General features: G+C 38.5%; 1 protein-coding gene across 3 annotated transcripts in view; it reads left to right on the top strand.

The window, feature by feature from the left end:
• The window catches only part of LOC128660697 (serpin B6), a 118,978-nt gene that overhangs the window by 99,441 nt on the left and 7,231 nt on the right, over positions 1–12,306 (top strand). The window contains exon 7 of one of the 3 annotated variants that reach the window (XM_053714654.1): positions 4,321–5,178. The exons of the other annotated variants lie outside the window; for them this stretch is intronic. Within the exon in view, the coding sequence (XP_053570629.1) occupies positions 4,321–4,725 (405 nt within the window). The 3' untranslated portion in view covers positions 4,726–5,178. Of the gene's footprint in view, positions 1–4,320; positions 5,179–12,306 lie in introns of those variants that run through there. 3 annotated transcript variants of the gene reach the window in all.

A 12,306-nucleotide genomic window follows, 5' to 3' on the forward strand; every position in this document is an offset into this window, starting at 1 on the left:
GATTCCTCCTGTCAAACTTATCTTCAAGACCAGAGAACAGAGACGCCTTCCTAGGAATGCGTGAGGGATCTCTCCTCTCTCGGATTTATCACCCAGTCCCTCTAGCAGAAAGAGGTCTGGGGTATTATTCAAACCTTTTTGTGGTCCCAAAGAAGGAGGGCACATTTCACCCAATTCTGGACCTATAGTGCCTAAACAAGTTTCTTTCAGTCCCATCATTCAAAATGGAGACGATCAGATCAATTCTGCCCCTAGTTCTAGAGGGGCAATTTATGACGATGATAGATTTTAAGGATGCTTACCTTCACGTGCCAATCCACAAGGACCACTTCAAGTTCCTAAGATTCGCATTTCTGTACCAACACTATCAGTTTGTGGCCCTACTGTTCCGTCTGGCGACCGCCACAAGAGTCTTTACGAAGGTTCTGGGAGCATTGCTTGCGGGAAGCGAGAGCCAGAGGTATTGCAGTGGCTCCTTATCTGGACAATATCCTTGTCCAGGCTCCGTCCTGCAGTCTCGCGGAGGCTCTTCTTCTTCCCCTTCGATCCCATGGATGGAAGATAAACTAAGGAAAGAGTTCTCTAGTCCCCAGCAACAGGGTGGAGTTCCTGGGTATGATAATAGATTCCATATACATGAAGATATTCTTGACAGATCAGAGATGTTCCAAGATTGCGTCCAGCTGTCTTGCTCTTCAGACCTCCTCAAGGCCATCTGTGGCCAAGTGTATGGAGGTGATTGGGCTCATGGTATCCAGCATAGATGTCATTCCGTTCGCCAGGTTCCATCTCAGACCTCTTCAGTTATGTTTGTTGAGACAATGGAACGGCGATCACTCAGATCTATCCCAACAGATCTCTCTGGACAACCGAGTGAGGGAATCCCTCTCTTGGTGGATCCGTACGGGACAGCTGTCCCAGGGGACATCCTTCTTGAGGCCATCCTGGGAGATTGTGACCACGGACGCAAGTCTATCAGGATGGGGAGCTGTTTAGGGTGCCAGAAGGGCACAGGGCAGGTGGACTCGAGAGGAGTTGACTCTACCAATAAATATTCTGGAACTTCCAGCGATATTTAACGTATATTAAAAGTAATATATCCTTATAAATACTGTTTAATGATGGATTCATATGGTTTGTAAAATGTCTGACATTTTACCTCTTTTTTTTTTTTTTTTAAAGCCAATAAGTTGCGGTAGTGAGTTATATGTGTCCTTACATAAAATGGTAGTATTGGCTTCCTCTGTCAGCATGGTATTCATTTTTGAGTATTAGGCTAGACCACCAGTAGTTTGCTGTTTTGCATTAAGTCAATTACTGATACAGGTTTCTAATGCCTGTACATTTTCTGCTTTGATTTTTTTTGTCCTGTCTGGCTTGCTGTAGATATAAATGGAGATCTGTAACGGACACACACGGTGAGGGGGTATTTAAGGGGTAAGATGCTTGTATTGTTTCTTATATGTCTCAAGAAGGGGCACCACCCCGAAACGTCACATGTTAATAAAAGTTTGTGATTATTTCATACGGAGAGTGCGGGATCGTTTATTTAGAGTGTACAAGTTTTATCCAGAACACCCCGGACGTTGTGTTGATTTATGAGTGTTGATCCCCTGCATGAAGGTAAAAGATACATATATAAATAAATAAATAAGCAATTACCTGGTGTGATTCCTACTTTATTCTATGGGCCCAATTCTCTTAAATTCTCTCGATTTCTCTACATGCCTGCATGCTTTTGATATTGAGGAGACTGTAATTTTAATACCACAAAAGAAAAGCACATCCATGACTCACCGTTATCAATTTATTGCTAAAATTTGTAAACACACTAAAATGCACTTACTAGATGAAAACTTTCACCATAGCATGTCTAAGTTCTGTCAGCCCACCTGAATAGGATATTCCTGCAACTCTTCCTTGTGTATGTTCCTGTTGACTTGTTTCCCAGTTACGTCCTATCTGCCCATGGTACTGCTAAGGAAATTGATAGTGTACATCTCTTCCTCACTGCTCTGTCATACTGACACAACGTAAGTCCTCATGACAAAAGTCTGCCGGAAAGCAGAGGAAATGAGTTGGGACGGTATGACAGAGCTGTGAGAAAGAGACATACACTACTGATTTCCTAAGCAAAACCACAAGTAGATATAAGATAACTGGGAAACAACTAGGAACAGTGCGAGTCAACCGGAACACACACAAGGAAGAGTTGCAGAAATATTTATTCAGGTGGGCTGACTGAACTTAGACATGCTATGGTGAAAGTTTTCATCTAGTAAGTGCATTTTAGTGTGTTTACAAATCTTAGCAATAAATTGATACGTGAGTCATGGATGTGCTTTTTCTTTTGTGGTATTTTACAGTACACGTATTTATGGTGAAGACTAACAACAAACTACCAATGTCTTTAGAGAAGCAGCTCCAACTCCTCGACCAGCTGATCTGAGACATACTTGTGTTTACCATGGAAAGATACACCGCTTATATGCTTTCATATTTTCACACTGTGCAATGTACTACTATCCCACTTATACTGTATGTGGTGTTATAGCCCAGTACTAGTATTGTGCTATACAAGAACGTTTGGGTTTTTACAGGTGTTCAATAAATGGTTAACAAGAGACAATCCTGTAAAACATACATAAACTAATGAGTATTTTATTTTTGCAATAGTCTACCCCTATAATAAATACAGCCATCCTGGGACATATTTAACATAGCAAGGAGTGGGTATGCAGTTTTCTCTCCCTAACAACTTATTTAAACAAATTCCATTTGTTAAAAGAATTTGATTTAATAATCATGAATTGGACAGTCTGTGTCACTGTCTGTAACAATCTCCTTTAGGGCTGGTGGGAGATGCGGAAGGGAAAAAGGGAGGCAGGTGGGCGGCACAGTGGTGAAGGGGGAGCAAGTGGCCCTAAATTGCAGAAAGGGAAGGGACACTACAGAAAAATTGGAATTGGTGGGGGGGGTGGCCTACAGTAGCAATCGCATGGAGGGGGAAGATGGGGGGACTGCTACACTACAGAAAAAAATAAAACATAAATAAATAAACTAGGTACTGGTAGACAGCTGCCAGTACCTAAGATGGAACAATTGAAAGGGGGGAAGGATTAGAGAGCTATTTGGGAGGGATCAGGGAGGTAGGAGGCGGAAAGTGTCAGGTGGGAGGTTAATCACTGTATTAAAATACTATTGCCCTTTACCGGGTAACTTATTAACCCCTTCACTGCCAGGAATTTCAGAAGTGTAGTGCACAGTTGTAATTTTGCAGCCTTCTAATTTCCAAAAACTAATCGCAAAGCCATGCATACCTTCTATTTCTGAACAAAGAGACCCCAGAGAACCTTTTACAACCATTTATTTTATGACTGCAATAGTTATTTGTAAATAATTTCAGTGAAAAACCCAAAGTTTGTTGGAAACATATATTTTTTTAAAAAAAAATATGATTGCATTTGGCGGTGGAACAGTGGCATGAAATATATAAAAATGGGCCTAGCTCAACACCTTTGTTTACTAAATAAAATTTAGATAGATAAATAAAAACAAGGCTCTGTACTGTTTAAATTTAGTGATAGAAAAATGCTAAAAATTCTATTGTATTTTGGGCAAGTTCTTCTATGAAAATCCTGGTAGTGAAGGGGTTAAACATTTAGACACATCCTTACAGTCATATTTAAATTACAAATGAAGTGCAATTGATAGCACAGGGTGCATTATCTTGCGGTCAGTCTCATGAGCACACAATCAGGGATTATAAGTGGATGGTAAAATAGGTTAACCAAAGAATATTAACATGGTCCAACATATTTTTTTCTCTAGCATCCCCTTTACTTTTAATGGATAGCATAAGCAGCGCTATTTGTGGTTATATTGCAAGTGGTAAACTTAAGTGTTGCACTAGAAGACTACAAAAAATACAGCTGAAAAATGTTGTGCTTTTTATAAACCTGAGGTAAATAGTAATAGTTTGCATAACAAAACACATGTAAATGATATGCAAATCAAAAATTTCAGTTATAGTTAAAGGGAGAGTATACACCAATTTTCATGTAACAAATTAACGATTCACAGACACAATACACACCACAAGCAGCTCTCTGAGCTTGAAACTGGTGCAAAGTCTCTTACTATGGGGTATATTTATTAATGTGCTAACGGACATGATACAATGTAGCGTATCATGTCCGCCGCACATCGATAAATGCCGACAGCATACGATTTCAGATATATAAATCCGCTAAGTAGTTGCTGTAACTCTGTTTACTGTATATATGCCTTGGTTCCTTATTAATGTGCTTTTATTTGCAGCTTGAAAAAGAACTAAACTATGAAAAGTTTTTGGAATGGACAGACCCAGAAAGGATGGACATAACAGAAATGGAGTTATTTGTGCCTAAGTTTAAATTGGAAGAGAACTATGATCTAAAATCTATTTTAAGCAGCATGGGGATGCCCGATGCTTTTGACATGGGCAAAGCTAATTTCTCTGGGATGTGTCCCAATAATGAGTTAGTTCTGTCAAAGGTGGTACATAAATCATTTGTAGATGTGAATGAAGAGGGTACAGAGGCAGCAGCTGCCACAGCAGGAATAATGATGCTTCGTTGCGCAATGATTGTGCCGCGGATCATTTGTAACCACCCTTTTCTGTTTTTTATCACCCACAAACAAAATCGAAGCATTCTTTTTTGTGGTAGATTCACTTCACCTTAAATTATAATCAGAGATACATAACAAAACATGTATCCTTGTTCTATCTATAGGATGTGAATGTTTCAAACTCTTTTGCTAGTCTTATTGAAGGCAGCACATTCTAAATGTTCGGAGCCATGCTATTTTATATGTTTGGCCATTCTGTGATCCGTTTTAAATAATGGTGTATACAGTTAGTCTATACATGTTCTAGGCACAACAAGTTACACACTATTTTATAGAAGATTTTTGTTTGCTAACTTCAAAGACATCATTTTATACCAAGTATGTGGATGGAGGAAAGCAAAATAGTCAAATTAAAGAACATCTATTCTTAGCTGGCAGGACACTATTTAATTCTGCATCACTTTTTCTTAATGATTTTCTGTTAAATGTCTCCTAATCAATATAAATCTTGAAGCAGATATCCTAATTTTTAAATTCTGCAATGAATAAATCTTTATCACAACCAAATATGCTTGTGTGGGTGTAATACATTTGTTTGTTTTTCCTATTGTGGTTTTATTATTTTGCAGATAAATCTATGTGTAATATTTATGTATTGTGTGTGTGTGTTTTCTACTTGTGTCACACTCTTGTAGAACTATATCTGCAGATAGCCCAACAGTGTTCTTGACTGAGCGTGTGTAATAGCCTGTAGATAGCTCTCCTAGTGATTACAACTCAATTTGAGAGTCCCACTATTTTGGTTATCACTGGATTAGTGAAATATTCACATCAATTTTCCCAAGAAATATAGTAGTTTAAGATGAGAAGTTTACCCCACTGGTCGCGATCCTGTTGGAGTATAAAGTAAGTGTCTTTCTCCAAACGTAATCCTCTGTTCTTACACAGCGATCGCTTACTCCTGTGTATTGCCAAACTCGCATGTAGCCTCATTCTGATTCCGGCAAAGTCAAACAGGCATTAGCCTTTACACTGAGACCGCTAGGGCTCTCCACGCCCCCAGGATAATAGATCCAAGAAACAAAAATGTTGCGGTCTCAGTGAAAATAAGCTGGGAGAGATTCCTTTGGATAAAAAGTTCAATTTATTGAATACATCAGTTTAAAATTTTTTAAAAGGCACAACAGACAGACACTGCAGCTGACGCGTTTCCTGCCTCAAGGGCACTTCATCAGAGCTGAAGAACAAGCGTCACTAACAGCTGTTAAATCTCAAAAGGGGGTGGTCATTACATCCAATCACAGTACAGACTGCATTTTTATACAGATTAACTTGTTCACGACCTCCACCTTAATGGACACATCGATACACATAATCACATATACAGAACTCATTTAACAACCTGTTAAAACACTCATTAAAATATATCAATAGAATATAGGACCACGTATGCAAATAGTAATTAGTAATTAATAACACCATATGCAGAGACTGTTGTACCAAAAAAGAGGCTCTCTCATGTATAAAAGATAAATGCATATTGTTACCATAAAATGCCTATATATTGGAACTGTCTCAGCAAAAAGTGTCATCACCAATATAACTCAAGTCATCACTGGGGGGAATATCACCACTAATTTAGTTCATATTACCTAAAGAAACAACATGTCACTAAATAATACATAGTATTGTAGTGTTACTTAAATAGCTTCATAACACAGCACAAACTAACTAATGTCGATAAAAAGCTAATTACTATTTGCATACGTGGTCCTATATTCTATTGACATATTTCAATGAGTGTTTTAACAGGTTGTTAAATGAGTTCTGTATATATGATTATGTGTGTCGATGTGTCCATTAAGGTGGAAGTCGTGAGCAAGTTAATCTGTATAAAAATTCAGGAAGGATTGATCAACAGAGGTTGAAAAACAAAGAATGCACTTGTATAGCACTTGCCTCTCCCTGTAATTAGTGAATGTGACACGAGTGTCTGGAAGTGTCCTTGGGGTGATATATTTTAAAATATAACCTTTATTGGTTTAAATTAAAATTCAAAAAACACACAGACAACACACAGTTAAAATGACAAAAGAATTCAAACCGTAAGAACAATGTATAGTATTATCCAATGGGTAAATATAGGGGGTTGATGGGGAGTGTCCCTTTCCCTGAGATAAGACTGGCACTAACATAAGTGCAAGTTATTGTAGTATTCTCACACAATGATCTGGTGCAAGGAAGATTGTCAAGTACTTTGATCTAAGCACGTGTATAAAAATTCAGTCTGTACTGTGATTGGATGTAATGACCACCCCCTTTTGAGATTTAACAACTGTTAGTGACGCTTGTTCTTCAGCTCTGATTAAGTGCCCTTGAGGCAGGAAACGCGTCAGCTGCAGTGCCTGTCTGTTGTACCTTTTTTTCATTTTTAACTGATGTATTCAATTAATTTAACTTTTTAATCTAAAGGAATCTCTCCCAGCTTATTTTCACTGAGACCGTGACATTGTTGTTTCTAGAACTATATCTGTACTTGAAGATAGATGGCCTCTGGATTAGGTAGGGATGCTTACCTGAAGTCTGAGGGGATGGGACCTCCTACCCCACATGTACCCCTCCCCTTCCTGCCTAAGACCATTTATAAGTTTGTAATTAGGTAGGCTGAGGTAAAGTTCTGCGCTAACTGAAGTGTTTATGCTGCACAGATAACTAAAGAAAGTGTGAGCCCTCTCATTACAGCAGACTTTCTGCTGTGCTCCTGCAATAGTCCAGCCACCCATAGACCATTGTTGGTGCCACTGGCTGTATCTTGCCAAATGGTCCTACCATACAGACATCCTTGAGATGATTATTCCTGTGGTTTACCCAGTTTATTTATGGATTGTGGCTGACTCTGATCGTACCTTCTGCTTGTTGCCATCACACACACAAAACGCAATGCTGTAGATGCAGGCAAAATAATATTGCATTTTTTCAGGTGTCTAGCTACCTGCACTGTTATTGCTGTTTATAGTACCATGCGCATAGCAATGTGCAAATGAGGTTGTATGATAATTTGTAGTAATGGATAATTGGTCTGTATATATTTATCTACAAAGCTGTGTTGCTGATCCTTTAAATGTTGTGTGTACAGGAAATAATTTTTGCTTTTATTTAAATGTGCATCATTACGGGTTTCAGAAACCGCAGAAAGAAATTTGGTGCTTATGACATTATTGTGTCTTTATATTAGTCAAAGCAATCAATGTCTCTTTAGATTGCTTCAGCGAGCTTCATTTTTCAATTTATCAACTATGTTTACCTGTCCTGCTGTAAAGGTAACTTTAGCATTACTAATTTACTAAGGAAAGTCATTGTATGTGCATGAAAATCTCTAAGATCTTTTATGTTACAATCCCTCTGCTAGGATTGATCACTGTCTATTTAGAAAGATTTCAAAAAGATTTTACCTCTTGTAAATATTATTAAACTTCTAGAATGGTGAGATTTTGATAAAACAGATTATTTTGTTCTTTCTGTGCTGCCACTGGTGATCTATGCTTGTGTTGTATGCCTCTAAAAGCAGAAGTCAGCTATCCCTTATAGATATTATTAAAGGGACCATAATGAATATTCTTTACTGGGAAATACAGTTATGTGAAAAAGAAAATACACCCTCTTTGAATTCTATGGTTTTACGTATCAGAATAAAAATCATCTGGTCTTTAGCAAGTCTTAAAATTACAGTAAGTACAACCTCAGATGATCAGCAAAACATGACATATTACACTGTGTCATGATTTATTTAACAAAAATAATAAAGCCCAAATGGAGACACCATGTGTGAAGAACTAAGTACACCCTTACTACTTCCATAGAAATTAAGAGACTAAGTAGCAGCCAGATGCTGCTAATCAAATCCCCTTGATTAATTGATCATCAGCAAGTGTCACAACCTCTATAAAAGCTGAAGTTTTTTTTAGCAGTTTGCTGGTCTGGAGCATTCAGGTGTGTGTTAATACAATGCCAAGGAGGAAAGACATCAGCAATAATCTTAGAGAAGCAATTGTTGCTGCCCATCAATTTGGGAAGGGTTATTAGGCCATTTCAAAAAATTAAAGTCCATCAATCTACAGTGAGAAAGATTATTCACAAGTGGAAAACATTCAAGACAGTTGACAATCTTCCCAGGAGTGAACATCCCAGCAAATTCACCCCAAGGGCAGACCGTGCAATGCTCAGAGAAATTACAACAAAAAAAAAGTTACTTAGATGTTTCAAGTTTAGCACTGTTGATGAGGTTAGGCTGGGACACACAGTGAAAGGAGTCGGGAGCAGACTCTTCCCCCCTTCCCTGCATATGAAAAGACAAGACAAAACAGAAGTCACCTGTAGTCTGTAAACTAGTGTATACATCTGACACTTTGGGGCTTGGATAGGAGTCTTAAAATCCACACAATTTTATTAAAAAAAAATAAACAAAACTAAACCTTGTTTCAAAAACACTCCCAGATGGGCAATATAAATGGGTCATCTGCAAAAAATGTATGAGTATAGTGTAATGTGCCACATGATAAAACTGCACAGGCTCACTTGAATTTTAACGACAGCCTAACAAAATCGATCTTAATCAAGGTTACACAAGTATATTTAAAACATTTCAGCACATTTCTTGCACTTTAAAACATTGCAGCACACTTCCTCCACTTTCATATAGGGTTTACGCATTTACGCCGCACTCAAGCCACCCTCTTTTGAAGGAGGCGCTCCTTTCCAAATACTTGTGTAACCTACAAAACATTTATGCAAAGAAAAATCTGATGTACAATGTCCCTTTTTAAATGTTAAAGTTCATGACAGTAAAATTAGAAACTGAACAAGTAGGGTTTGTATGGAAGGGTTGCCAGGAGAAAGCCTCTTCTCCCTAAAAAGAACATGACAGCACGGCTTAGGTTTGCAAAGTTGCATTTGAACAAACCACAAGACTTCTGGAGCAATGTCCTTTGGACAGACGAGACCAATTTGGAGATATTTGGCCATAATACACAGTCCCATGTTTGGCAGAAACCAAGCACGGCATATCATCACAAACACCTTATACCAACTGTCAAGCACGTGGTGGAGGGGTGATGATTTTGGCTTGTTTTGCAGCTACAGGATCTGGGCACCTTGCAGTTATTGAGTTGACCATGAACTCCTCTGTATACCAAAGTCAAATGTGAGACCATCTGTCCAACAGCTAAAGCTTGGCCGAAAATGGATCATGCAACAGGGCAATGATCGCAAGCACACCATCAAATCTACAACAGAATGGCTGCAAAAGAAAAGAATCAAGGTGCTGTAATGGCCCAGTCAAAGTCCAGACCTCAACCCGATTGAAATGCTGTGGTGGGACCTTAAAAAACCTGTACATAAATGAATGCGTGCAAACCTCAATAAACTGAAGCAACATTGTAAAGAAGAGTGGATCCAAAATTCCTCCACAATGATTTGAGAGACTGATAAAGTCATACAGAAAACAATTACTTGGTTCTACAAGCTATTGAATCATAACGTTTACTTTTTTCCCACATGGCTTCTCCATTTTGGCTTTTTTTTTTATAAATAAATCATGGCACAGTGTAATATGTAACATGTTGTTGTTCATGTAAGGTTGTATTTACCTAATTTTAAGACCTGCTAAGGACCAGATTTTTTAATTATATGGTTTTACGTATCAGGACACAATAACAAAGAGGGTGTACTTTTGTTTTCACATGACTGTATGTTGCATATTAAAATACTTTTAAGCGAGACCATCTTTTGTGTGATGTTTATGCTCTTACATTGTTTTAGGCTAATTGTTGTGGTTTGTGATTATAAATAAAGATTATTTTAACTCCTTCCTGCCGGTACTAATTTGTTACATCGGAAAAAAGTTCCAATGTAAACAAATTGGTAAAAAATTCAAATCACGCGATTGTACATGCGATCACGTGATTTCAATGATGGGATCGGGTCTGGGGGGAGTGCCTTTGACGCTAAGTACGACCTCCAGTCCACAATCCCAGTTAAGAAGCCTTAGCTGATTCAGTAAAGCAGAATGGCTAGGATGTTCCATGCCGTCCTAATGGTGCTAAAGCTCAGCGCATTTAGGACGGCATAGAACGTCCTATTGACGTTAAGGGGATAAATATAGTATTTCCCTGGGGCTTCCTGTATTATCCCACATATCAAGGTAGTGATTTCTTAAAACACTGGGTGCCATCCACAACTCTGAGTACAAAATATGCCTGGATGAGTCCGGAAAAACTATCACAAGCAGGTATGGTTATTATATTTTTTACATGTTTATTGTTTTTTTATTTAAAAGTTTATTTCCTGTACACAAGCTGTAACAAAGTATTGTGTTCAAGCTTCTGAAAGATAAGGGAGGTGCTGGGGCGGCCGTATGGCTTGTAGTAGCTGCAGCTAAAGTTGTAGGAGCAAAGCAGTGGTGCGGGTGAAAGCTGTAATAATAACCGGCACCGCTACAAAATATGGACAATAAAAATAAAATTGCACTGCCATCTTCCCTCATTTTTATCATAAAATGTAGCATGTTACATTTCTAGTGTCTGAGAATACTTAGCTTGCTGAATTCTTGGCAATTTAACATACAAGGCCTTATTCTAAATGGGAGATGAGATGGATGGATGGGTGGGCTGGCAACACACAAACCTCTTACGTTTCACTTTGGAGCACTGCTGAGAGACCATTCTATAGGTCTCCCAGGACAGTTTGAATTGTGGTGCAGGGAGTTGGAGATGGGAGTCTCAGATTTGGTTTTTAGCTCTGCGGTGATCTTAACAAAGAAAACGATCCATTGCGTGACCATTTTTTAAGGTTACATAAAACTACTATTGAGATGGTACAGAGTTCCCACCAGGCTGTCTAAGATGTTTACTGGTTCTCCGGCAGTGTGCTGGAGATTATGCGGCAAACTGGGCACAGATGCACACGTTTGGTGGACCTGCCCTAAGATCAGCGGGCTGTGGAGAGATGTTGAGGTACTTTTACTTTCCATGAATATAGAAATCGAGCTGACGCCCAGGTGTGCCCTCTTTCATGTCTTTGGTAAAGGACTGCCTAAATATACTAAGCAGTTAGTAATCTATATAATGGCTGCAACCAGGCTCTGCATTGCCAGAGCCTGGAAACAAATTGATCCACCCACAATATCGGATGTTTGTGAAGTGATACATTACTTAGCTAAGATGGAAAAATTTGCTTATAGTTCCTTGGAAAGATTGGAGGATTATTGGAATATATGGTCAGACTGGTTCCAAATTCAATGAAGTCCATGAGAGAATTGGTAGGTCGACTGTGGCAGCCTCACTTTTAAGCTATGGAATACCATCCATATTATAAATATAGGGTCCCGCGTGGGGACATGGCTTTCCCCATCCCTCCCCCATTATAAATATATATCCCCTTTTTTTTTTTTTTTTTCCTCCCCTCCTAAGCTTTCCTCTTACCTCCTTCTATATGACTCCTATAATCTGCTTCCCTATCTCTTCTTACTTATTATTAATCGGGAGCAAGTGGAATGGATAAGATTTTGGCATCTACTGAGTGGCACTAAATGTATGGGCACAACAAGGCGGCTATTTTTCTTTTTCTTTTTTGTGGCGATACATACTCTGTTTTATAAAGTAGCTGAATATAGTCTTTTATAGTTCTAATTTTCTTTTT

Source organism: Bombina bombina, chromosome 5 (assembly GCF_027579735.1).
Source record: "Bombina bombina isolate aBomBom1 chromosome 5, aBomBom1.pri, whole genome shotgun sequence".
In the NCBI taxonomy this organism is placed as follows: domain Eukaryota; kingdom Metazoa; phylum Chordata; class Amphibia; order Anura; family Bombinatoridae; genus Bombina; species Bombina bombina.